This window comes from Heterocephalus glaber, unplaced genomic scaffold, assembly GCF_053883595.1.
Source record: "Heterocephalus glaber isolate CG9 unplaced genomic scaffold, H.glaber_assembly_v1.0 deba00000943, whole genome shotgun sequence".
Lineage (NCBI taxonomy): Eukaryota > Metazoa > Chordata > Mammalia > Rodentia > Bathyergidae > Heterocephalus > Heterocephalus glaber.
The window spans coordinates 2,109,620-2,133,424 of record NW_028258175.1 but is presented as its reverse complement, the minus strand read 5'-3'; the positions used below and the strand labels follow the sequence as shown (position 1 = coordinate 2,133,424).

The window sequence follows — 23,805 nt, the reverse complement described above, 5'->3', positions numbered from 1 at the left end:
CTTGCAGTTTCCACTGGATGGAATAGCAGAGGGCAGCTGCCCATCCCATGGCAGCCAGGAAGCAGGGCAGGGGCCAGTGCCAGAGAGGAATGGGCAGGGAATCAAATGTGGTACCCAGGGCCGCACCTCGTGGTCCCCAGACACTCCCGGGAGCGTGCTCTACCAATCTGCTAGGTGTTTTCTAACCCAGGAAAGTCAGGATGAACGATCATAGTTCCCATGTCGCTGAAGAAGGTGAGGATTAAATTTGTTCACTTATGGGCAGGGGATTTAGCTCAGTGGTTTCTCCGCCTGCTGAGCAAGTGCAAGGATGCGAGTTTGATCCCTGGTACAAAAAAAAAATTGGTCCCCTTATGTGAGGCACCAGGCATATGACAGGGCTTCCCTGCGTGTTAGCTGTTTGCCATCACTTTCCTGTCCGCTGTCATTGTCCATCTTGGCACCTCAGCCTCTGTCCATGGTGACCAGTGCCAGTCACAGCGAACCCACCTCTGCTGTGCTGGGACATGGGCTGTCTGCACCTCTCCTGCAGCACCCGCCCCTGACTTACTGTGTGACCAGGTGCAAGTCACTGTTCCCTACTGACCATCAGTTGCTACGTCTGTAAAGTGAGGCTAAAGATGCTTCACGCAGTCCCTGAGAAAATAACTGCCTACAGGGTCACATCCAGGAAAGCCAAGATATAAAAAGTTGCAACTTCCCAAACATGTAAGGAATTATTCACCCAGCCTTTGTCACGCCTTGGCTATGTGCTGGGAATAGCAAGATGATTAAGGCAGGGGCTTGCTTTCAAGGAGCTCTGGCTGGGTTAGGTACACTTGTCTGGAGTCTAGGCGAGGAGCTAAATAAGCCCAGCTCCAAGCAGCTTACTTAAGCCCAAAGGGAAATTTACTGATTCATGAAATAAATGTTCAGGAGTAGAAATGCCATTAGGTGTGCCAGGCCCAGGCCTCACAGTCACCAGAAACCTCTCCATCTTCCAGTGCTGCTTCCCCCTCACGTGGCGGTGTCACCCCCAGCAGCTGCAGACCTGTGTGCTCCATCTCCGAGGGTCTCCTTCAGCCACGTGTCCGTCTCTGGGGTGGATGTGTGGGTTGGCCAGGACTGGGTCAGGCCCATCCCAAAGCCAGGGTAGAATTCACCCTACTGAGCCATGTGGGCCAGGAGAGGGGCTGTCATGGAAGAAGGGAGAGTGGATGCTGAGCAGGAAAAAGCAGCACTGCCCATTCAAGAAACCACTGAAAATGCGTGAGCAAGGCAAGGACTGAGTCCTGTCTGGCCTTAAGACCAGGTATCTGACTGCCGTAGAGGAGGGTAGGGGAGCAGCCTGGAGATAGAGGAGTGCAGTTGAGCGCTGACCACCATGCAGGCTGCAGAGTGCAGCTCCAGCCCTTCTCCTTCCAGAAAGCAGTGAGCTGAGTGAGAGGCCAAGGGTTTCCCCTTCCCCCTCATCCCATCACATGCTTGCTTTTTTCAGGGAGATGATTAATAGAAACACCAATCCGAGAAGAGAGACGGCCCACCAGTCCTTGGATGACCCTTCCAGGCCAGCCTTTGTTAGGGCACCCTTGGAGTTTGCCCATGCTAGGGACACAGCCTGAGGGAGGGGGACCTGGGAAGGAGGAGAGAACCCGAGGACTCCAGAGTGAGAATCAGAGAGGCAGCCTGCATCACTTGGTCCAACTGCAACCCCACTGAGTCCCCACAGAGGGGCTTCTAGCCTCTGCTTCCATCCCCCGGGAAGTGGGGAATGCACCTCCTCCCTGCTCTGTCTTCTTTGAGTTGCTCTCTGCCTGGGTCTGTCTGCTTCTGGGAGCCTCACAGGACCCAGGGCAGAAGCCCAAAGGCCAGAGTTCCTTAGCCCATCTGAGCCTCATAGCTGTCTTGGTCCATTTAGTGCCACTATATCCAGAGTCCAGAGGTTGGGCGGCTTAAAACAAACACGAGTTTATTCTTACAGCTCTGGAGGCTGGGAGACCCGAGGTCAAGGTGCTGGCATCTGATGAGGACCTTCTTTCTGCATCATCCCACAGGGGGAGGTAGAAGGCCAAGAGGGGAGTGGGCTGAAAGGGGCTGAAGTTGTCCTTTTCTAAGCAGCCTACCCCTGCAGTAGCAACATTAACCCACTGATTTGGGCAGAGCCATTACAGCCTCTCTTAGAGATCCCACCTCTTAATATGGTGAAAATGGCAACTAAGTTTCAAAGTAGCTTTTGGAGGGGATGTTGGAGCTGTAGTCATATTCCTTTCTGCAAAGGAGGGCAGGGGGAGTAGTGAGCATCTGCCATCCGGGATTGTTATGTGATTTGACCCACAGTGGTTAGCAAAGCTCCTGGCATATGGTAAACCCTCAATATGTGTTTGCCAGGATTATTATTCTCCTGCAAGAGAGGATAGGAGTAGGCCCTCTTCTCTACAGACTTGTCCCTCCCTTCCGACGCCGGTATTCGGTTCTGGTCACTCGGCCCCAGTGTTATTACTGTCCTGGGTGACCTGACCACTGGCTGGGCAGTGGAGCACCCTGAGGTTCACACTTAGCTCTTTGCTTACTGGCTACATAACTCTTGCATCAGGGCGTGCTAGCTGCTGGGACAAATAAGCCCACATGTCAGCAGTCTAACACAGTAGATGCTTGCTTCTGCCTCATACATTAGTACAGGGTGGGTCGTTCTCCTTAGCGTGGAGCCTTCCACATCCTTCCTCGGGCACCTGGTCTCCTCCCGCCCGAAGCTCCACTACCTTTTAGGGTACACCAAGCCAGCACCTAGAAAAAAAAAACGGAGGAGCCTTCCCTACTTCAGAGAAGCCCCTTCCTGGCAGTGGCATGGATCACTTCTGTTCACATTCCTGTGGGGAAACCCAGCCACGGGCCATGCCCGGATGCGCGGGAGGCTGGGAATGTGGCTCCCTGCAGGGTGGCCACTTTCCCATGGTGCCCTTGTGCTGTAGGAGAGGAAGCACACGTGCTGGGGGACAGTTGGCCATCACTGACATGACAAGGCGCAAATCATCCTCCTCTTGGGCCTCCTTCATCCGAGTAGAAAGCATCTCTCACTGTGGCAGTGGTCACCCAGCGCTGAATTGTGCACTCACAGGGTGTGTGTTTTGTGGTATGTAAGTTACACCTCAGTCACACTGTTCTTGTAAAGCATAGGCAATTTCACATGACTTGTGGCACTGCATGTGTGTGCATATGTGAATGTGCACCTATGTATATATGTTTATGCTGTGTGCATTGTGCATTTGTGTGCCTGCACCTGGTTATTGTATGTTTGCATGTGTGCATTGTCTATGCTCATGTGTTTGTGTCTGCATGTGTGTATTTGCGCATCTGCACACATGTGTATATGCTTGGTGTCTGTGTTTGCGTGTGCATGTGTGCAGTGGGCATGGAGCTCAGCGTGGACCCGAGATGGACGCTGAGTTGAGTGTAGCTGCACAAGGGTGGCATGCAGCCGAGCCTCCCGCCAACAGAAAGTGGTAGGTGGTTCAGTCTTGCTTCTTGATTGGGAAACCCTCCCCCCACCACAGCACCCTCCCCACATGTGGCAGAGCTACAACTGCTGCCATGGAGACAGGGGACCCCGCCTGCCCTCAGCCACACAGATGGAGGATGGAGGAGCTCCCTTGGGGCCAGTGAAGCAAATCCGCAAAGAGCGGGCCCAAGGGGTAGGCCCTGGCCACTGCGGTCGGCCTGAGTATGAGCAGATGCAGTGCGTGGTTTACAGGGAGAGAGGACAGCACCTGATGCTGCAGGCTCACAGCCCTGGAGCTGCGGCCCGGGCCAGGGACAATGGTGGTGACAAAGTACTGGGGGCCGAGTGGTCCCCTACGCCAGGCACTCATGCCTCCACCCTGCCAGCCCCTCGGAGAAGCAGATGTGTTGTGCTTCACTCGCAGCCCCATGTTCCATCGGAAGGAGCTGCCTGTGTGGGGCCTTGGCCAGTGCCTGGCACCGGGTTGGCTCTCAGCAGGAGCTGAGGGGGCACCCTGGGCTGAGACTCTGCCCTCTTCTGAACCTCGGTTTCCCACTCAGCTGCTGGGGGATCTGGGTGAGATGCTCCAGCACCCTGCCTGGGAAACACAGTGGGCTAGGCACCAACTCTGGAAGCAATCCCAGCACCAGCTGTGTGACGCTGGGCAAGTTACTTTGTCTTCCTGTGCCTTGTTCTTGTCATCTCTAAAATGATGGTGTAATAATAATAACATCTGCCCCGGGAAATGGTGAAGATTGTTGGCTGCTCTTTGGGTCGGGGCCTGGCCTGCAGTAGGTAGGTAGCAGAGCTAGAGTGGTGCTTTGTTTTCTTCGGTGTGTGGATGTGTAAGCTGCTGGCAGAGAAGCGGTGTGACTTGCTCAAGGTCACACAGCTGACAGTGGTGCACAGTACGGTCAAGCCCAAGGCCGCACTGTTTCTGTCACCCCCTCTGTGCCCCCTAAATCACATGCATACTAACTGGCTCGGCGACTGTGCATACCCGGGGGATGGCCCAGCAGCAGGGCCACGAGGTTTCCTTCCTTGTCCCCTGCTGACATCTCGCGGAGCAGCAGGTTGAGCAGGAGGAGGGGCCCCAACCAGGACAGGAAGAACTGAGGAAAGAGAAAGGGGCTGGGAGTGGGTTGTGAGCCAGCTGGAACCCCCTGCCAGGCTCGGCCTGGGAAGGAACACGCACCCCTGTCCAGATCCTGGTCCTCAGCAGAGCGCCTGCAGGGCAGCAGGGAAGGCGTCATGGAGGAGACAGGGTGTGGGGCTGAATGTGGTGCGGCAGGCGTTAGCATCACTTTGGCGGGGGGGAACCACTGATGCCGTGTATGGAAAGGCAGTGGGGGGTAGCAGTCGGGCCCAAACCCCACCCTGTGGCTGCACCCCTGGCCCGCCCCAGCACATAGCCAGTGAGCTACTTATAGCTGCCCGTCCAGCTCCCGAGGCTGCAGAAACAGTCCTTGCTGCCGGACAGGGCCAAGCCCAAGGCAGTAGGCGCATGTACAGTGCCTGCTTTGCCGCAGCGGCCCTGGGAGCCCACATGTCACACCTCAGTGAGGAGAGCAGCCCGTGTCTCCGGGGGAGTTCAAAGCAAAGGGGCCATGTGCTCATCAGACCCCTTTGGGGAGCCCCACGCTGTCTCCCAAGAGCCAAGGTGCACTCTCCTGAGGATGCCCACGCAGAAGCAGCCGACCTTCCTCTGCCTGCACTGCAGCAGCCCTCGGTTGTCCTGACCCTGGTCCTCATCACCAGCTGGGGGTGGACATTTGACAGGGCTTGGACAGGGGCTCCCTGGCTGCCAGGAACCAAGGAGACGCCACTGTCCGGAGATAGCACCCTGCTCTAGCCCACTTACCCCTCTCACCCCAGCTGGGGCTGCAGCAGAGACCCAGCGTGGTCCGGCCCGGAGTGGGGCTGCAGAGACTTGGTACCAGTTGCCAAGCCAGGGTGGGAGGGAGAGGAGAAGGGGGAAGGGCTGGGTTGCTGGGCCTAGCACTGTTTCTCCCGGTGGGGGTCTGTGAAAGGGGGTCATCGGGCTACAGACCAGACCCCAGGGCAAGGGCGATGGCATTTCGGACAGGGTCCCCAGCACACGATCTGACGGAAATGAACAAGGAAAGCAGAGGCTGGAGCTGGGGGTGGAAGGCTCCGTTAGAACAGAGACCATGCACAGAGCTGTTCATGAATGGAGGGAGCAGGATGCTGAGGAAGCAGAAGGGGTGGGAGCCGAGGTGGGGGAAGGCTCCTGCGCCCAGCCAGCTGGGAGGGCGGTGCAGATGGAGCTACGCTTGTGGCTGGGTGGGCGGGAGGCCAGGAAGTTCCCTCCTGATGCTTCTCCCCGTGTGAAGTGGGAGGCTGGGTCACGCTGCCAGGGGGAAGGGGAAGGCTGAGGAAGGGGCTGTGGGGCGGGAGGGCACTGCTAGGCCAGGGTGAGACCCCCACTCCCAGCTCTCAATCCTCCTACGTCAGCTGGGATTGCAAGGATGCACCCCACAGCCAGCTGTCTGTTAACTTCATTTACATCGGAAGTAGGTACTGCCACTGTATCTGTTTATAGATGCGGAACTTGCAGTACGGAGATCCAGTGCCCAGGGTATCTAACTGGTATGTGACAGACTGGGGATTCAGAGCCAGGCTGGGCTCCAAGGCAGCATCTTCTCTCTGATGGAGCCAGAGCCAAGGGGTGTCTTTCAGGGAGAGGGCACTGGGGGCAGTTGTGGATGCTGGCGGAGCTGGAGAGATCCCCCGGGACTGGCTGCGGGAGGTGCACAGGAGGTGGCTCCCAGGGGTGGCCACAGCAGGTGGAGGGTGCGGTGCCCGTGTCCCCTGCCAACGCATCACAGACACACACACACCTGCACGCCACACCTGGGAAAGGCTTCACCCCCCCAGCCCACCCTCCCCCACTCCTCCAGTAAGAAATGCAGGGCCCAGGGAGGCTGCCTGGGACCGGTGGGCAGGGACAGGGACGGATAAGGGCAGGGGAAGCTGGTGGTGTGATGGGTGTATTCACTGTCTTGGTTGCAGGGATGGTTTCATGAATACACGTGTGTCAAAACTCATCAAATCACACTTTAAATATGTGGTTTATTGTACGTCAGATGTACCTCAATAAAACTAGAAAAATGAAGTGGAATATAATGGGGGGAAGGCCCGAATCCAGCCTTGACTCACTGTCACCCACTTAGTCTCCCAGGTGGGCCTCCTGTCCCCAGCCCCGGGCCCAGCCCTATAGCGCCCTGCTTCCCCTAACTCCCCCAGCAGATGCAAGGACGCTGGCCCATCTGGGGACACACCCAGAACCCAGCCCAGCCTGTGTGGACCCCAAAGGCAGCTCAGGCTGGGGCTTCGGAGGGCTGACACTGTCCTTGAGTCTGGGCCCGGGGGCTGGGACCGCAGCCGCTCGGTGGATCCTGGCTTGGCGTGTGCCGGTGAGGGCGTGCAGTGAGGCTGCCCGCCCAGGCTCACAGTGTGGCCCTTGCCCTCCCTGGCCGCACAGCCCAAGCCCCCTTTGACTGTGACATACGGTGCGTGTTTGATGTGTTTTCTTGTCCACCGCCCGTGTGATGTAAGCCCCCGAGACAGATCCCTGGGATCTGTTCTGTGTTGCTCGGTGCAGTGTCCCTGGGGCACTGGCTTGCACCTGGCCCACAGCGGGTGCTCCGTTAATGTGTCCTCGTGGGGCCAGGCTAGAGCACACGCTTGGCTGGGGAGAGGCTCCGCGCCCCATCCCATCTGGCAGAACAGAACTTGGGAACGGGATTGTGCTCGTGAACTCGGTGTGAGCCACATCTCTGTGTGACAATGAGTGTGCCCGGCCCTGCGTGGACGACAGTGAGAGTGACCGCCCCTGGTGCACCAGTGTGAGGAGGGGCACTGCCGGGCCTCAGCCTAGCCAGGAATCCTTGGTGGTGCGACCAAGATCGCTGTTGCCCCCTTGTGGTTGTCTCGTGCCTGGCATGGGGCCCAGCTGGGAGTTTCCTGGGTCCTGGGGCTGCAGCAGGTGGGTGGAGGAGGGGCCCTGGCCTGATGTTGCTTCATGTCACACCGCCCACACCAGGGAGAAGATGAGTGTGGGCTGCCCAGAGCCCGAGCCACCCCACTCCCTGCCCTGCTGTGGGCTGGGGACCGCCCCTGGGCCAGGCACGGGTGTGCCCCTCCTCACAGAAGACATGCAGGCCCTGACCCTCCGCACCCTGGCTGCCAGCGACGTCACCAAGCACTACGAACTCGTCAGGGAACTGGGCAAGGGCACCTACGGGAAGGTTGACCTGGTGTCCTACAAGGGCACAGGTGAGTGTCCTCGGGGAGGCAGAGTTTCGAGGCTGGGGTGGAGGACATGGCCAGAGGTCAGGAGGGAGCAGAGGGGCAGAGGCAGTGTCCAGGTGGAGAGGATGCACCTGCAGCAGCTCAGGAGAGGGGGACAGGCAGGTGGGACAAGGGAGGAGCCTGGGACAGAGTGCCCTGACCGCAGAGTGGGCTGCTTTGGGGCCATGTGGGGTGTGCCCAGGACCTCTGGATCTCAGGGGAGAGGCAGGACTGGTGGCTCTGTTGGGGTTGGTCAGTGACGGGTGACCGTAGGGAGGTGAGGAGGGGTGCAGGTGGGGCCTCAGGATCGGGGTCCCATGCTTCAGGGTGGTAGAGCCATCTCCTCTTCTCCGGTGCAGACACTGACACCAAGACACTCCGTCACTTAACAGTGTCTTAGTTACTTTCTCGTTGCTGAGACAAAATACCCAACACCTAAAGTTAAGGAGGAAGGTTTATTTGGCTCACAGTGTGCAGAGGTTCAGTCCATAGTCAGCTGCTCCAAGGCAGGGTGGCCTAGTGGAGGGGCATTGCAGAGGAGGCAGGAGGCAGCAGAAGACCAGCAGAGCAGCACCCTGTTTCTGTCCCTCATATTCCTTCAGGGCGGGACATGGCCTGAATCCCAGCATCACACACCCTAGATGCAGCCATCCCAGGAAGCCCCACCTGTGACCGCATGAGGGTTTGGGGGACACCTACACACAGCCATAACACTCGTGCAGCCCCGGAGGCTTTGGCTGGGGATCACCTCCAGCGCCGCCTTGCTTAACCACCAGGCTTGATGCCCACCATACCAGCGGATCACTGTGGTGCCCACTCACTCAGGGCCGGGGCTGTGCGGGTTCCCACAGCTGCACGTACCAGGAGAGGGGCCTCTGCCAACTGAGGCAGCAGGAAGAGCACTGGACATGGGTCACCTGATTGCTACTTGCTTGCTGGGTGGCACTGTGATTTAACCCCACTGTGCCCCGGTATGCTATTTGGAAAACACTGGTTCTGCCTCTGAGGGTCACTGTGAAGCATGAGTTGTAAATGAAGCGCTGGAGGCAGGGCCTGCAGTGTCAACACTCCCCGGAACAGCTGAGCATCCACATGAATACAGTATTCCTTCATCCATTTAACAAATGCTTGCTGAGCGTTTGCTAGGTACTGGACTCAGGAGACACAGTGGTACAAGCCAGGGAGCCGTGGGCAGGCAGACAAGACAGAGAAGACTAGAATGGCAGGGAAACAAGAGCGGGCCCCTGCAGCTACCCTCCTAGAGGACACTGAGCCTGTGCTATGACCAGCTGGGCCCGCCCTGCTTTGTGGCCTTAGCAAGTCCTGTCTGCTCTCTGGGCTGTTTCCACCTCTAAGGTGAGGGTGGTCATGCCAGCCAGGGCACCGCTGGCCAGGGATAGGCCTTGCAGCCAGGTGGGTGGGTGTCACCTGCAGACACAGGGTCCTCACCACTGTTGCTACTGCCCCGCCAGGCACAAAAATGGCGCTGAAGTTCGTAAACAAGAGTAAAACAAAGCTGAAGAACTTCCTGCGGGAAGTGAGCATCACCAACAGCCTCTCGTCCAGCCCCTTCATCATCAAGATCTTCGATGTGGTCTTCGAGACAGAGGACTGCTACGTCTTTGCCCAGGAGTATGCACCCGCCGGAGACCTGTTTGACATCATCCCTCCCCAGGTATTTGGGATGGTGGCATGGAGAGGGGAGGTGGTGTCTGGGGTCCCCAGAGCATGAAGCTGAGAACCCACTATTTATTGAGTGCCTACTGTGTATCAGTCAGTGTGGCAGAGCTGAAGAACAGAAAGGTTCTGCTCACATCTTAGTGGGGAAAATACTCCGCAATAAGCCAGTTAATAACGGACTGAGATGAACACTCTGAAGGAAGCAGAGGACAGGTGGCATTGCACAGGACAGGTGACCCGAGCAGGGAGAGTGGGGGGATTCCGGGCAGCAGGCTGGACTCTGCTCAGGCCGGAGCCTCACACCCATGGGGAAGTGGGCACAGCGGCCCTTCACTGTGGTGCTTTTATGAGACAGTGGCAGAAAACGGTTATCACAGCGCCAGGCCCACAGCTGGCCCAGTACTCCATCACTGCACTGCAGGTATCTGGTTAGGGGGGAGGAGAGAAGCTGCCTAGACACACAAAGTGCAGGAGAGGTACCAGGCCGAAGTGGGCAGGGCCACAGGGAGGGGTCAAAGCCCGCAGCAGATGGTGGAGGGCGCAGTTGCAGGGTAGGGCACCAAGGATGCAGAAAGCAGAAGGTCCTGGGTGTGTCCGGACCCCGAGTGCGGCTCCTGTCTGGCGGCAGGTGGGGCTCCCCGAGGACACGGTGAAGCGCTGCGTGCAGCAGCTGGGCCTGGCGCTGGACTTCATGCACGGCCGGCAGCTGGTGCACCGCGACATCAAGCCCGAGAACGTGCTGCTCTTCGACCGCGAGTGCCGCCGCGTGAAGCTGGCCGACTTCGGCATGACGCGCCGCGTGGGCTGCCGCGTGAAGCGCGTGAGCGGCACCATCCCTTACACGGCGCCCGAGGTGTGCCAGCCTGGCCGCGCGGACGGCTTCGCGGTGGACACGGGCGTGGACGTGTGGGCCTTCGGCGTGCTCATCTTCTGCGTGCTCACGGGCAATTTCCCCTGGGAGGCGGCGTCGGGAGCCGACGCGTTCTTCGAGGAGTTCGTGCGCTGGCAGCGGGGCCGCCTGCCCGGGCTGCCCTCGCAGTGGCGCCGCTTCACTGAGCCCGCGCTGCGCATGTTCCAGCGCCTCCTGGCGCTGGAGCCCGAGCGCCGTGGCCCGGCCAAGGAGGTCTTCCGCTTCCTGAAGCACGAGCTCACGTCCGAGCTGCGGCGCCGGCCCTCGCAGCGCGCGCGCAAACCGCCCGGGGACCGCCTGCCCGCCGGGCCACTGCGCCTCGAGGCTCCCGCACCGCTCAAGCGCACGGTGCTCACCGAGAGCGGAGGCGGCCCGCGGGCCGTGCCCCCTGCCATCGGCCCGGTGCCCGTGCCCGTGCCGGTTCCGGTGCCCGAGGCCGGCCTGGCGCCTCCGGGTCCCCCCGGCAGGACCGACGGCCGCCCGGACAAGAGCAAAGGGCAGGTGGTGCTGGCCACGGCCATCGAGATCTGCGTCTGAGCCGCCCCCCGCCCCGCCCTCAGGCCGGCCGCTGTGGCAGCCCTGGGCCCGCGCCGAGCCGGTCGCCCGGTTCGGGAGCTCGCGCAGCCTCAGCGGCTGCGCCCGCTGGTGGGAGACAGTAGCGTAGACTAGGAGGCCGCGCCCGGGCTTGGCCCGTCATCCCTGCGGGGACAGCCACCCGGGGGCCAGCGTGGCCAGGAGGGCGGGCGGTGGCACGAAGAGCCCAGCCCCGCAAACCCGAGGATTCAGAGGCACCCCGACACGGCAGCCAGGGAGCTTGCAGGCCAGACTCCCCCCTCCTGCCGGGAACCCCCCAGTCCATCCTGGCTTTTCCCACCCCCTGCGGGTGGCCCTTCTGCCCCCCCCCTCTGTCCCCACCCCATTCTGGCCACAGAAGTGGCCCGAGGCCCCTGGGCACTGGCTGGGAGGAAGGCAGCTGTGCCCTGAGCCTACTGGCGGAGTCTGGAGGGAGAGGCCAAGCCCCTGGAAAATGCAGTTCTGGAGGTCGCGGAAGTGTGTGTGCAGGCGGGGGCTGCGAGAATCCAGTGCGCCCCACCCCACTTGGCTGGTGAAAGCCCAGGAGGGAAGGCTGCTGGTCAGGGGCACGAGGCCATTGGGCCCCTCCCACCCCCTCCCGGCTCCCCGACCCCCAACAAGGACTCCGGGGGACAGAAGGGCTCCAGAGCAAGCGTCTCAGCTGCCCCTGCATCTCTAGAGCAAGGGACCAAGTGTGGAGCTGAAGGTGGGCAGTGGAGCCTCCCCAGGACCCTCCCAGTCCTCGCTGCCCCAGCCCAGATCCTGGGCCTGGATGCCCGCAGACAGCGACATGACTGCCAGTCATTTCTCCTGGGTTCTGTTGGGGTCAGCATGTCAGCTTCCAGGGGTCCCGCCTTCTCAGTTTCTGTTCCTGGAGGATTCGGGGGCAGGGGGCATCTAGGGATTGAAAGGGCGGGGCTGAAATTGAGTGGGAACCACTCCACGCGGAGGACAGACGCGTGGGTGCAGCCTCCTGCAGATGAATGCACATCCAGACACCTCCCAGCCCCGCCAAGGTCCCCCGCCAGGCAGCTGTCACCACACCCCTCAGGGAACCCACGAGGAGGCACCTGCAGGTAGGTGCAGGCCCCAGGCAGCAAAGCTGAGAGAGAGGAAGCAGCCTCACACCCTGCCCTCTCCGTGGAGGCCTGGGACCCCCGCAATGACCTCATCGTGGGTGAGGCCGCACCCTCTGCCTGCCAGCGCCCCACCTACTGGCCTGGGCTGCCTCTCGGGGTCCCTCCTGAGGCTCTGGGGCATCTGAGGGGGCTCCTGATGGGCTGGCCAGGCTGCCTCCAGGGGCCGTCGACCACCGTCCAGCCTGGAGCTCCAACCTCCCTCCTTCCCACCGCAAAAGGGCTATAGGTCTCCCTGCCCTGCCCGGGTCCAGTTTACAAACAGCGTACAGTTGCCCAGGGCCTGGCCCCACTCCTCAGTGTGCCCTCTCCTCAAGACCCCGCTTCCCCAGTGGGCATGGGGCCCACATGCCAGGTAAGTAGCAAACCCCCTTCTGCCAAGAGCGGACTCTCAGAAAGGCCCTGTCACTGCCCGGCTTGCTCGGGGCCTTCTGGTCTCTCCCAGCCCAAGTTCTTTTGCCTTAGGCCTCTCGACATCCTGATCTCTTGCAATAACAAGGAAGCGAGACTCCACAGTAGATGTCCCTCTTGTGCGCCCCCCTCTCTTTCTCTGTTGAGAGCCTGTTTGGGAGTTTGCTCCCTGTCTCAGTATCTAGGCTGTTAGAGCTGGGAAAGGACAGTAGTGATGTAGCCCAGCCCCCTCCTCAGAGCTGGAGACCAGCCTGACCCCTGCGGCCCTGGCCTGGGCAGGGCTCAGCTCCTGCCCTTACCTGCCGTGGTCAGTGTCTATTGGTCGGCTTGGCATCGTTAGCCCCTTAGGAGAGGTGTCGGTCATGATGTTTACCTCAGTTTATGTCACTGTCAAAGAAACAAAAAAATAGCAAAAAATTAACACTGTAGACATGGAGATTTAGAGACAAAAGAAAAGACTCCCCCTTGCAACTCCTCTGTGAAGGTACAGTGTGTACGTGTGTGTGCACACGTGTGTGTGTGTCTCTGTCCCACCCTGGGGCAGGCCAGGTCATGCCTGACCTCTCCCTGTCCTGAGGTCCCCCACAGTTCCATGTCCTTCGGTGCTTCCCAGAGGCCCCACTGAGCTGGCCTGTGGGGTGGAGGAGCCCCCTGGATGGGAGGTGGGGCCAAAGGTGATCAGCCAGTGGGCCTCCGCCAGGCCCTCAGCAGAGCCCGAGGCTGCCTGGTGCTCGCTGAGCCAGGCGGTCCTGGTAGCTGGCATCACTGCTCATGACTGGCTCAGGGCCTGGGGCAGGTCCTGGGTGCAGCCCCAGTCCCCAGACTTTCATGTCTCACCTCCCACCCACACCTCATGTGTTTGTAAATACTCTGGCATCCTTTGGCCCTGAGAAGGTTTTTAAATGTGTTATTTACTTCTCTCACCATGACAATTGCTATAAAATAAAAGTTTGGAAAAATTATCCCTGGATGGTTGTGTCCTCTCTGTTGGGGGGGCACAGATACCACAGGTTCTCTCTGGAGACCCAGAGCTTGATCTGGACCAATTCCCCGAGATTCCCTGTGCAGTCACGGGCAGCTACCACAGGTTCCTGTGGCCTCAGGCCTGAGTGGAAATGAAGACTGGGTTCTATGGAAGGGACAGAGTTGTCTCGGGCCTGGAGTCAGCTTCAGCTTGGAGCCCTTCAAACTGGGCAAGAAATGAGGCAAAAGTCCTGAGGAACAGACTAGGCCAATACTGGCCACCACTCAGCAGATATTTCCTGAGCGCCTTTGTGTCTCAGGCCAGGTAAGAAGACAGGTAAGAGGAAAGCGCAAGAGAATAGAACGATGGCTACCAAGGCAAGCGTTAGTTGCAAGAAGGGTGGTTAATACTGTCAATGTTGCTAAGATCACAGTGCACGGGGAGCCACTGAATTGCACACAGAAGGTCTCCACGGTGATGGCAACAGCAGTTTGAGGAGTGTAGTAGGGCCAGAGGCCAACACAGCATGTGAAGGAATGACGAGAAGAAAAGGCTACAGTAGGTTCATTGCAGTAAACTTCCATTGTAAGAGAAATATGAGCAAGAGGAAACCTAAGGGGAAGGGCCAGCTTTTAAAATACAGAAGCGCTTTATATAAGTTAAAATGTTTAACGTTCCCACAATGACAACCGAGTCAGGAAGTTTCCCTGGGTTTTAATAGCTCTCATTCTGCTCATCGGGTCTCTGACTTCACTGAGTCCCTTACACCTTGTGTGTCCTGTTTTTCTTTGTGCATCTGGGGTCCTGCCTCTAGACTTCCCATGGCACTAGAGGAAAGTCCATTGAATATACACATTTGAATAGGAACAAATCACAAGTAGGATGATTTGGAAGGCCCCACGGACTCCTGAGAAACATTGGCCTTGCCCTGCATGGCGGCACAGGCCTGTGATCCAAGCCCTCTGGGAGCTGAGGCAGGAAGATCACAAGTTTGAGCACAGCCTGGGCAACTTAGCAAGATCCAGTGTCAAAATTAAAAAGAAAAGGAGGTCTGGGGATGTAGCCCAGTAAGAAGACCCTGGGTTCAATCCCCACTACCACCCCCCCAAAAAAAGAAGAAACACTGGCCTACTATCATGGCAATAAACCTTGTTGTGCTCTGCTAATCTCCCAGCCTCAGTACCCAGGACAATGACTAGCACATAAGTAGGTGCTCAATAAATACTGAGTGAACAATCAATATGAGCGTTTAAATAGATTGATTCTTTGCAAGCACGGTTTACATTCGAGTCCGAACTAAATTCACACTCCGGTTCCACTTGCAGGCCTCTTCTCCAGGGGAGGAGTCAGTCCCTGTCAATCCTAGCAAGGGGCGGGGACTCGCGCCCCGCCTCTACTGCACGCGGCAAACCGGCTTCGGGACTCGGAAAGAAAGCCTGGGGGTCGCGCGCGTCTGACGTCGCCAGCGCGCGCCGCCCGTGGGAGCCCCTTGGCCGTGGAGAAGCACAGCCTCGTCCGCCTCCGCTAGCGTAGCCTCCGTGCCGGGCCGCCTCAGCCCGGGGCAGGAGCGCTGAGGCAAGGCTGAGTGCTCAGTCCCGGAGGGCTCGGCGCTGTGAGGCGGACGGGCTGCGGGGCGCCCTCATCACCTGCAACACGGACGAGCGCGGGTGCGGGGAGGAGGCCGACAGCCTGGTCCACTGATGGAGAATACGGCAGCGGCACCTAGGGCCCGGAAGGGTACCGGTAGGCACGGTAGGTGCACCCTGGGTCGCGAGCAGCCCCGAAGGCTCCGCCCTGTGGGTCTGGGCCTCGCGGGCGTGAGCTGAAGGACCTACAGAAGCCGCGCCTCTCCCCTTGCGAAGTTGGCTGTAATGTTTGCCCAAGCCGCTCTATCTCTCATGTATTGATTTTCCACTAATGTGGTCCTTTCCCAAATTCACGTAAAAACACATTTTAAAAAAACTTAATACATGTTCATTGTGGAATATATATGAAATATGGAAAAGCACAAATATGAAAATAAAACTGCCCATAATATAAACCAAAAAAATAAAACTTTTATACCAATACTCCTTATATCTCTGTCATCCCAATTTGGGAATTGTAACATTATTGGCCCAGAATCTGGGCCAGTGGGCAACCCATTCGGGACCTCTCCTGTCTCAGGAGCTATTCTTACTCTACATTCCTATTACCCATTGCTATTCTCAGATAAATTTTCCCACTCAAAAAATTTTAAAAATCTGGGCCAATACACATGATAACCCGAGGAATTCAGTGACATAGGCAGAAGCCTGGCCCCACTTTTGCATATTTCTTCATGGGCTCCGCCTATGCCAGGGTGATTCACTCACTGTCACCAAGGCCACAGCGGCCGTTGTTCAGGGGGTTCAGGTGCCCACACAACCACGACCCAGTCCCAGGATCCTTCGCTGGCACACGTGACCTCCTGCATGCTGGGTAAACAAAGGTCAGAGGCTGAGGTCAGGACTTCCCAGCTACAGAAAGGCATTGGCACCCTGACTATCTGGATCTGAATCCTCCTTCCTACCCGTGTGACCTTGGACAGATTACGAACCTATGTCTGTTAAGGCTTGAGTCTGGGTGTCCCCCCCAAAGCCTCTTGCGGTCAGAGGTGGCTTTTTCAGAGGTGGCTGAATCTAATTTGTGATGCTGGGATTAAGGGCATGTGATTACTAAGCCAGTCCCTGATTGGTTTGGCACTGACCTAATCCCTGTAGTCGATAAGATAAAAGGGGCAGAAAGGCGCTGGTAAGGTTCCCTTGTTGCTTTTGCTACCTTCTGACCCCCATTAACTATTTCTCCTCTGCAGTGCCCCTCTGCCATGGACTGAAACCTTTACAAACCATGAACTAAATAAGCCTTTCCTCCCTTAACCTGTGGGTGTGGAAATGTAGCCAAGACAATCCCTCAGTCTCCTCATTTGTAGAGGATAAAGTGACTGCAATTCACAGAATAAAGTGAAATAATGCACACAAAGTACCTGGCAGATAACAAGCCTTAAGTATTACAAATACTTCTCAGCAGAATGAAAGGAAAATTGAGTCCAAACAGACCGCAGCATAAGAGATAAACGCTCCCCCTTCCTGGAATGTCCTAGTGCCCACTCCCACTAGCTCTGACACACGAGCTGTGCACCAGGTGTCGGTCCAGCTGCCTGTGCTGGTTCCTGGGCTTCACGGGTGAGCTAAACAGTCTCACCAAGGAGGCTCCTCAGGGGCGCCCAGCCCTGGACCTCACCACTCTCCCCAGACCGGCTCAGGGCCCTGTGTATCTCCTTTCATTGTCACTGCCCAAGGACAGCGTCCTCTTCCTCAGGGGGCCCGGAGCCTGGGGCTCCATTTCTCTCCAGCCTGGTGCAGGCCTGCAGCTGAGGGGAGGAAGAGGAGGCAGGCTGGGGAGGGAGACTGCCACACTCAGCACCATGGCGTCCAACCCGTACACCAGTGCCCCTTCCTCCTTGCCCCTAACGGCAGGAAGGAGACCATCCAATGCCTGCCAGGGCCGAGGGCACCTGCTGCAGAGCAGGCCTCACTCCCCAGGCCCAGTTCCTTGGCCGCCCCCTCTAGCACTGTCCCTGCCCTCACCCAGGTCACGGCTGTCTCCCTCCAGAATCTGCTTCGCCCGCGTGCAGGTGGCCCCAGGGCCCTTGTCATACTGTGCTTACAAGTGACCTTCCAGCCTGCGCCCTCCCAGAGCAGACCTCCAACTGGGGCGGCTCTGGATACCTTGGGACATGGCAGGGATTCTGGAAAGGCCTGTGACCTCACCAGGCCCCATGGCACATGCCCACCTATGCCCGCCCACCATACCCTGAAGCTGTCCACCGCATCCGCACTCCTGACCTGACCACTTTGGTGTCTCAGGACCCTAGGATCTAGCAGCCCGGCATGGGGTGGACACCCACTTTGTGCCAACATAGCAAGGGCAGGGCAGGCTGGGTCTGTTGCTCTGTCTGCCCAAGGGCAGCCTCCAGGGGAGTGCCAGGGCTGCATGCATGTGTGGGCGCTTCGTGTTCATGTGTCCAGAGTGTGTGTGAACTTGCCGTGGGTCGTCGTGGGTGTCCCCAGGCTGTGCACACGTGTGCTCCTCTCGGAGCAACTGCTGTGCCTGCAGCAGATCCTTGTGCCTCTATCACAGAGCCGGGCACTGAGTGCCAGGGGAGACTCCGGCTGGTCCTGCACCTGGGTGCCGCTGTGCTCGAGGCTTCTGTGTTCTCCCCGAGTGTTTGTGCACCCCAGGAATGGGTCATCACAAAGGGAACCTCTCTGACAGTGCCCTGCTTCCCTGCCCTGCCGGGTCAGCCTAGGGGTCACGTCAGACCCGTGGATGGCAGAGTTATGGCCGGTGCACAGGATACCAGGGTGGGGCCATGGGTTGCTGGAGAGGTTTTCAGTACAGGGGGCTGGTATCTGAGTCCCTGGGGAAGGGAAGGGCTGGTTCTGAGTCCCTGAATGGAGTGGGGTCCCTAGAGAGGATGGGGACAGGCTCTAGGCACCCTGGGAAGAACTAGTAAGTAGCGTCGGGAGAGGGTAGGGACCACAGGGCTCCCCAGTCCTTAGAAATGCTGGAGGAAGCCAGTTCCTCACTGCCGTCCTGCTCAGTTCCGGCCCAGCAGCGGTGGCGGCAGCGTTACTGGCGGGCACTGAGGTAGTGGAACAGTAGAGCGAGAGCCTGCCAAGCCAGCAGTCACCAAGCGTGGCGACCTGCCTCTTATCCAGGCAGAGGCAGAACTGTGCAGGGTGTCCCTCCCTGGCCTCTGCTTTTTTTTGCGGGTACGTAAGATTTTTTTCTTCTTTTTTTTGGTACCAGGGATCAAACTCGGGACCTTGCACTTGTGAGGCAGGTGTCAGAACCACTGAGCTAAATCCCCGGCCCAGGTAAGATTTTTTTTCATAAAAGCTTCTATTCCAACCAGCCAATCAGTGAACCAAACTCAGACAGAGAAAATAATGAAAGGAACTATGGCCACTTTCTGTCCAAGGCTATCTTTGCCATAAAATTACTTGAGTCCTTGAATTACCTGATAATACTTTCCATAAATTCCTGGGAATCTTGGATTTGCAAAGCCAGTGCAACCCGGCTTTGTTTTTCAGATCTCAGGATGCACTTGGGTGTCCAGGGGATAACTGTAAGAAAGAAAAAAAGTCCCGCTCAACAACATTAGGAAGGCACCCAGGACTGCCACTAGCACAGCACTGCCCATTTCCTGCGTGCTGGGCTGGAAGGGCATGTGGAAGGACAGAGGAAAGTAGATCTCTGCCTTGTCCGCCACGGAATAGCAGTTCCAGAAGGCAGCCACGGAGACGCAGCCACAGGCGGCCAGGGTAAGAATCCCTGCAGTGACAAAGGGTCTGGAGGGCAAGTCCTTGGGTGGGGCTCCCATGGTCACCTTCTGGAGCCCCCAGATAGTGAAGGCTTTGCCCACAAGCCCCAGGACGCTGGTGGCCAGCAGCAGGTACTGGGCCGTGCGGATGTCAGGCGGCAGGAAGGTGTCCAGGTAGGTGTACTGGTGACACCTCTTGGCTCTGCTGAAGTTGCTGTCATGCTTGTAAATGCAGAGCCGCCACATTCCCACACATATGAGGGAGGAGTGTGAGAACGCGGGGTCCTCCAGGTTCCACACACACCACTCCACGAGGCCCATGGAGGTGCTGCTGAGGATCCACGCGATGGTGGCGATGGCGAAGCCCATGACCTGGCGATTAGTGGCGTGGGCATGGACAGGCATGGTGGCACGATGAGGGCGACTGCAAACAGACACGGGGTATCATGAGGTGGGACCCCGAGGCCCGGGCGCCTCCCTGAGCAGCGTTACTGGCTGGGGAGGGCTTCGGGCCAGGAAAGGCGCTCTCCCGTGGCTCTGCCACAGAGCAGGGAAAGCGAACTTTGGGGAGGGCGCGTGGAGCCATCACTGAAGGCTCTCTAACACACATACCCTTCGCTGTCTGCTTCTGAACGTGGTCCAGAGATCTACTTAAGTCTGACCACAAATATTTAGCCACAAAAATGGTTTTCACCACATTGTTTCTAATATTAAAAAGTGAGATTCCAGGCATGGTGACACATGCCTGGAATTTGAACTTTGGGAGGCTGAGGCAGGAAGATCACCAGGAGTGGGCTATATAGTGAGTTCAAGGTTGCTATGTATGAACCATGTTTTGAGACCTTGTCTCAAAAAAAAGAGACAAAAATAAAGGAAGAAAAAAAAGTAGGAAATCATCCCAAGTCTGACAATTGCTTAAAGAATTTATGCTATATCTATGCAGTGGTGCTATAAACCAACGTTAAAAATCTAAGTGGAGGGCCAGGGATTTAGCTCAGTGGTTCCACCGCCTGCCTTGCAAGGTCAAGGACCCGAATTCGATCCCCACTACAAAAAAAAAAGTAGAATCATACAAGGTGTAATATTTGGGGTATGGCTTGTTGCACTTCCCAGAGTGTGTTCGGGGTCCCCCTGTGTTATGGCACTTGTGGGAAGTGCATCCTGTCCCCTTGTGTGAATGTGGGTGTACCCCTCACCTCCTTGCCGTGTTCTGCCTGTAGTGAATAACCCCAGCACAATCATGCATGTGTCAGGCCCCACGGGGACACACTCCTTGCTTCTCTTGCCAGATAGCTAGGGGTAGAGTTGCCAGGTCATGGGGTAAGTGTGTATTTAACTTTTTAGAAATTGCAGAAGTCTCTCCCCAGGTGGCAGCACTAGTTTACATTCCCACCAGCAATCTGAGAAGGTCGCAGTAATTTATATCTTTTCCACACTTGGTATTTTCAGTCTTTTTTTTCTTACAGGCATTCTAGTTACCATTGGTTAGCCATGTGACCAAAGGGAAGATGTTTGTCACATAGCAAGACGAGCAGTATGTCACAAAACATGCACTGATGTGAGTTACCCTGAAATCTGTAGGCCAAGTTAAAAGACATTGTTAACTGGGTTTGAGGGATTATAAAGATTTGGAAAAAAAAAAAATATCAGGAGCCAAGCATGGTGGTGTACATCTGTAATCCCACTACTTGGAAGGCTGAGGCAGGAGAATCACCATGAGTTTGAGGCCAGCCTGGGCTACATAGTGAGTTCAAAGCCTGAACTACATTGAGAGACCCTGTATCCAACAAAAAGGTATTGGTTCAGGGATTTAGCTCAGTGGTGCTCCTGCCTCCCTTGCAAGTACAAGGTCCCAAGTTCAATCCCCAGTGCAAAAACAAAGTAGCAGGATTGTGAAGCATCCCATATATGGAAAAGTACACAAAATCTAGGTGTTCAGCTCAATGAATTATCATGGGCACGCATCCACACAGCCACCACTCTTTGTTTCTTTTTTCTTCCTTCCTTCCTTTCTTCCCTTCCTTCATTTTTCCTCCTCCTGCCTCAGCCTCCCAAGTGCTGGGGTTTTAGGCATGCGCCACCACAGCCAGCAGGCACACTCACTTGTTTGCTTGCTCGCTTTCTGTCTTCCTTTATTATGGGGTATTGAACCCAAGGCCTCCATACCGAGCTATGTGCTCAACCCTTTTTATTTTTCATTTTGAGACAAGGTCTGCATGAATTGGTAAATTGCCCCAGCTGTGCATGAACTTTCAATCCTCCTCAGCCTCCCACAGTGCTAGGACTACAGGTGGGTACCACTGCACCCACCTCCTGTGCATCACCTTAGATGGAGCCCAACATCTTAATATAATTTTACCCATTTTTCAAAATGCACTAGCTTCTTCACTGCACATTGTGTTTATGACACTTAGAGTTTTTAAGTTAGTGCCTCTTTGTTCTACTGAATCCTGGGTTTCTGGGGGCAGAGCCACACACACATAGACCATACTCTGATCATTCCCTCCACACCCACGCTATTCAGTCTAATCTCCACTTCCTGGACTCCATTCCAGTGGCGAATCCCAGGACTGAGATCCAAGCGCCTGCACGCAGTGCAGAACTGAACAGAACTGTTCCGGACAGAGGGAGCAAGGAGCTCTGAGGCCGTTACTGTGAGGAGCGAGAGATTGAGGCGTGGTCGGAGCGCACAGGCCCAGCAGGAAACCCTCAACATGCTGCAGTACGAAAATCCTCCCTGTGTAGAAGGTGGGAAAGGAGCACAGAAGAACGTGGCTGCCGTGGTGTTTCGCGCCTGTGATCCCAGCACTCCGGGAGGCTGAGGCAGGAGGATGGCAAGGATGAGCCAAGCCTGGGCGATTTATCAAGACCCTGTCTCTCAAAGAATGACTAAGTAACAGCACTGGGGATGTAATTCAGTGTGAGGCCCTGGGTTCTGCTCCCCAGCATTGCGAGACAAAAAGGACAAATGTGAATGTAGTCATGTACGTCCTTATGCGTGGAATTTATGATCTGAGTTTTGCTTCCAACAGATGTAAGTACACATCACTAGGCTGCTTCCAAAGATCCCCTCTGGTAAACACTTATTTTGCATTCTTTTTTATATCTTCCAGCAGTGAAGATACGTCCCATGAAAAAACGCCTGGTCTCTGAGAGGAACATATACTTTTTAGAGCTTTCTGTCCCGGTACCCATGCCTGTCGGGAGGGGACAGGTTGGGGTCACACTGAGGTAAACATTTGCTGATGGTAAAGACTGTGAAACCAGTCAGGTTATTGGGGGAAAGAAGGTGGAAATAACTGTGGGTGGGAGAAAAAAACAAACACAAAGCAAAACCCAAAAAAAGCTCCCCCCCCCAGTATAGGGGATTGAACCCAGAATCTTTGCCTGAGTTCATTATCAGCACGCCCCATCCTTTTATTTTGACACAGGGTTTTTGCTAAATTACTAAATTGCCAGGTTGGGCTTGGACTTGAAATCCTCCTGCCTCAGCCTCCCAGAGTGCTGAGATCAAAGACCTGCCTTACGGTGCCTGGCTTGAGGCTCCTGATAAAGCCAGGGACCTGGTTGCCAGGAGGTTGGGGCAAGAAAGGGCGAGTTTGGGACCCACCTGGGTAACTTACCAAGACTCTGTCAAAATACAAAAGGGCTGGGGATGTCGCTCAGTGGAGCAGCCCTTGCCTGGCCTGTGTGAGGCCCTTTGATCAGCCCCAGAACTGCAGAAGACAGACAGACTGACAGACAGAAGACTTTCTCAACAACTGGGTAGCTTGTATGCTTTAACACTCACAGGACCTGCCGCCTCTCTTGTGGACCAGACTCCTTGGTGACAGTTGAGTCTCGTTCCCGGCCAGTGATGGGCGGGGGAGGGGTGGGGAGCCATTCAGCAGGACCGGTCAGGGCCAGCCACTGCTCTGCGCCTTCCTCTCTGTGGACACATGGGGCCAGAAGGAAATAAGTCTGTCACAGTCAGGCAGGGCATGCAAGGCTCCTACTGCATTATAACCCAGTTACCCTAGCTGAGGCATGAACAGGACCATGCCGTCAGGCACGGCAGGGAGCAGGACCGAGGTCAGAAGTGGACACAAGAGTAAATGTCAAAGTATTTACCCTCACCCAGGACAGTGCACTCCGATATATCCTCCCTTACTGTAGTTCATTAACACACACACACTTACACGCACGCGCTTACACACATGCACACACACAAGCTAGTTGAGGCCCATTAACCACTGGTTCTTAAAGTCTGGAGTCCAGAGGTTCCATCTCAGGGGGGGTCTGAAAGGTCAGAACCATTTTCAAAATAATATGAAGATGTTAACTTGTTTTTCGTTTTTTTATCTTTGTTCTGTCATGAATGTGCCATGGAGTTTTCCAGAGGCTCTGGATATGTGGAAATGTAACAGTAAATGCAGAGGCAGGCATGAGAGCCCAACAGTCTCCATGAAGCCAGACCTGAAAGGGATTTGCAAAAATGTAAAACACTTTGTCTCACTTTTTGTTGTTGTTGTTTTGGAAAATACAGCAAATTTTCTTTGTTTTTTTTCCTTTCCTTTTCCTTTTCCTTTCCTTTCTTCTGGTACCTGGGATTGAATTCAGAAGCTTGCCTTTTCGAGGCAGGCATGATGTCTCTGAACTACATCCCCGGCCTGCAAATTTTCATCTTTAAAAATCTGCTTTTAGAGGGCTGGGGATGTAGCTCAGTGGTTCCAGCGCCTGCCTCACAACCGCAAGGTCCCGAGTTCAAGCCCCGGTACCAAAAAAAAAAAAAAAATCTGCTGTTAGAGGAGCAGTTTCCTGAGACAAGGCTACTTCCATGGGCTTCCTTAGGACCCTGGGAGCAGGCCGAGGAGGAGCTCCGGGAGTCTTTCCTGGGTGGACTGTGGTGTTTCAGCTGCAACCTGACAGCCCCGGGCAGTTCCCGGCCCTCTGGGTGCCTGAGCCTTCACCTGTAAGAGCTGTTATGAGGGAGGTACCCAAATGACATAACTCACG

The 23,805-nt window shown here is 56.4% G+C and overlaps 2 protein-coding genes and 1 long non-coding RNA gene across 7 annotated transcripts in view; 2 read left to right on the top strand and 1 right to left on the bottom strand.

Moving 5' to 3' along the window:
* Sbk1 (SH3 domain binding kinase 1) overlaps positions 1 to 13,461 on the top strand; it is a 48,003-nt gene extending 34,542 nt beyond the window's left edge. For all 4 annotated transcript variants that reach the window (XM_004856016.4, XM_004856014.3, XM_004856015.3 and 1 more), the window contains exons 2-4: positions 7,542 to 7,774; positions 9,262 to 9,464; positions 10,098 to 13,461. In XM_004856016.4, the coding sequence (XP_004856073.1) occupies positions 7,549 to 7,774; positions 9,262 to 9,464; positions 10,098 to 10,916 (1,248 nt within the window). In that variant the 5' untranslated portion in view covers positions 7,542 to 7,548 and the 3' untranslated portion in view covers positions 10,917 to 13,461. The remainder of the gene's footprint in view (positions 1 to 7,541; positions 7,775 to 9,261; positions 9,465 to 10,097) is intronic.
* Positions 11,774 to 21,371, bottom strand: LOC101702011 (claudin-34). Of its 2 annotated transcripts, XM_087209073.1 has the most exons (4): positions 18,508 to 21,371; positions 15,818 to 15,919; positions 12,799 to 12,886; positions 11,774 to 11,849 (listed from the first exon to the last, which is right to left on the bottom strand). In XM_087209073.1, exon 1 carries the CDS (start codon positions 19,213 to 19,215, stop codon positions 18,577 to 18,579), a length of 639 nt encoding a protein of 212 aa, XP_087065199.1. In that variant the 5' UTR covers positions 19,216 to 21,371; the 3' UTR covers positions 11,774 to 11,849; positions 12,799 to 12,886; positions 15,818 to 15,919; positions 18,508 to 18,576. The 2 variants fall into 2 exon arrangements, with proteins under 2 accessions (XP_087065199.1, XP_087065198.1); XM_087209072.1 differs by lacking the exon at positions 15,818 to 15,919.
* On the top strand, positions 18,640 to 23,353 carry LOC110344194 (uncharacterized). The gene is made up of 2 exons (XR_015450441.1): positions 18,640 to 18,811; positions 21,366 to 23,353. It is a non-coding gene; the product is annotated as an uncharacterized LOC110344194 (long non-coding RNA).
* The last annotated feature ends 452 nt before the right edge of the window (positions 23,354 to 23,805 follow it).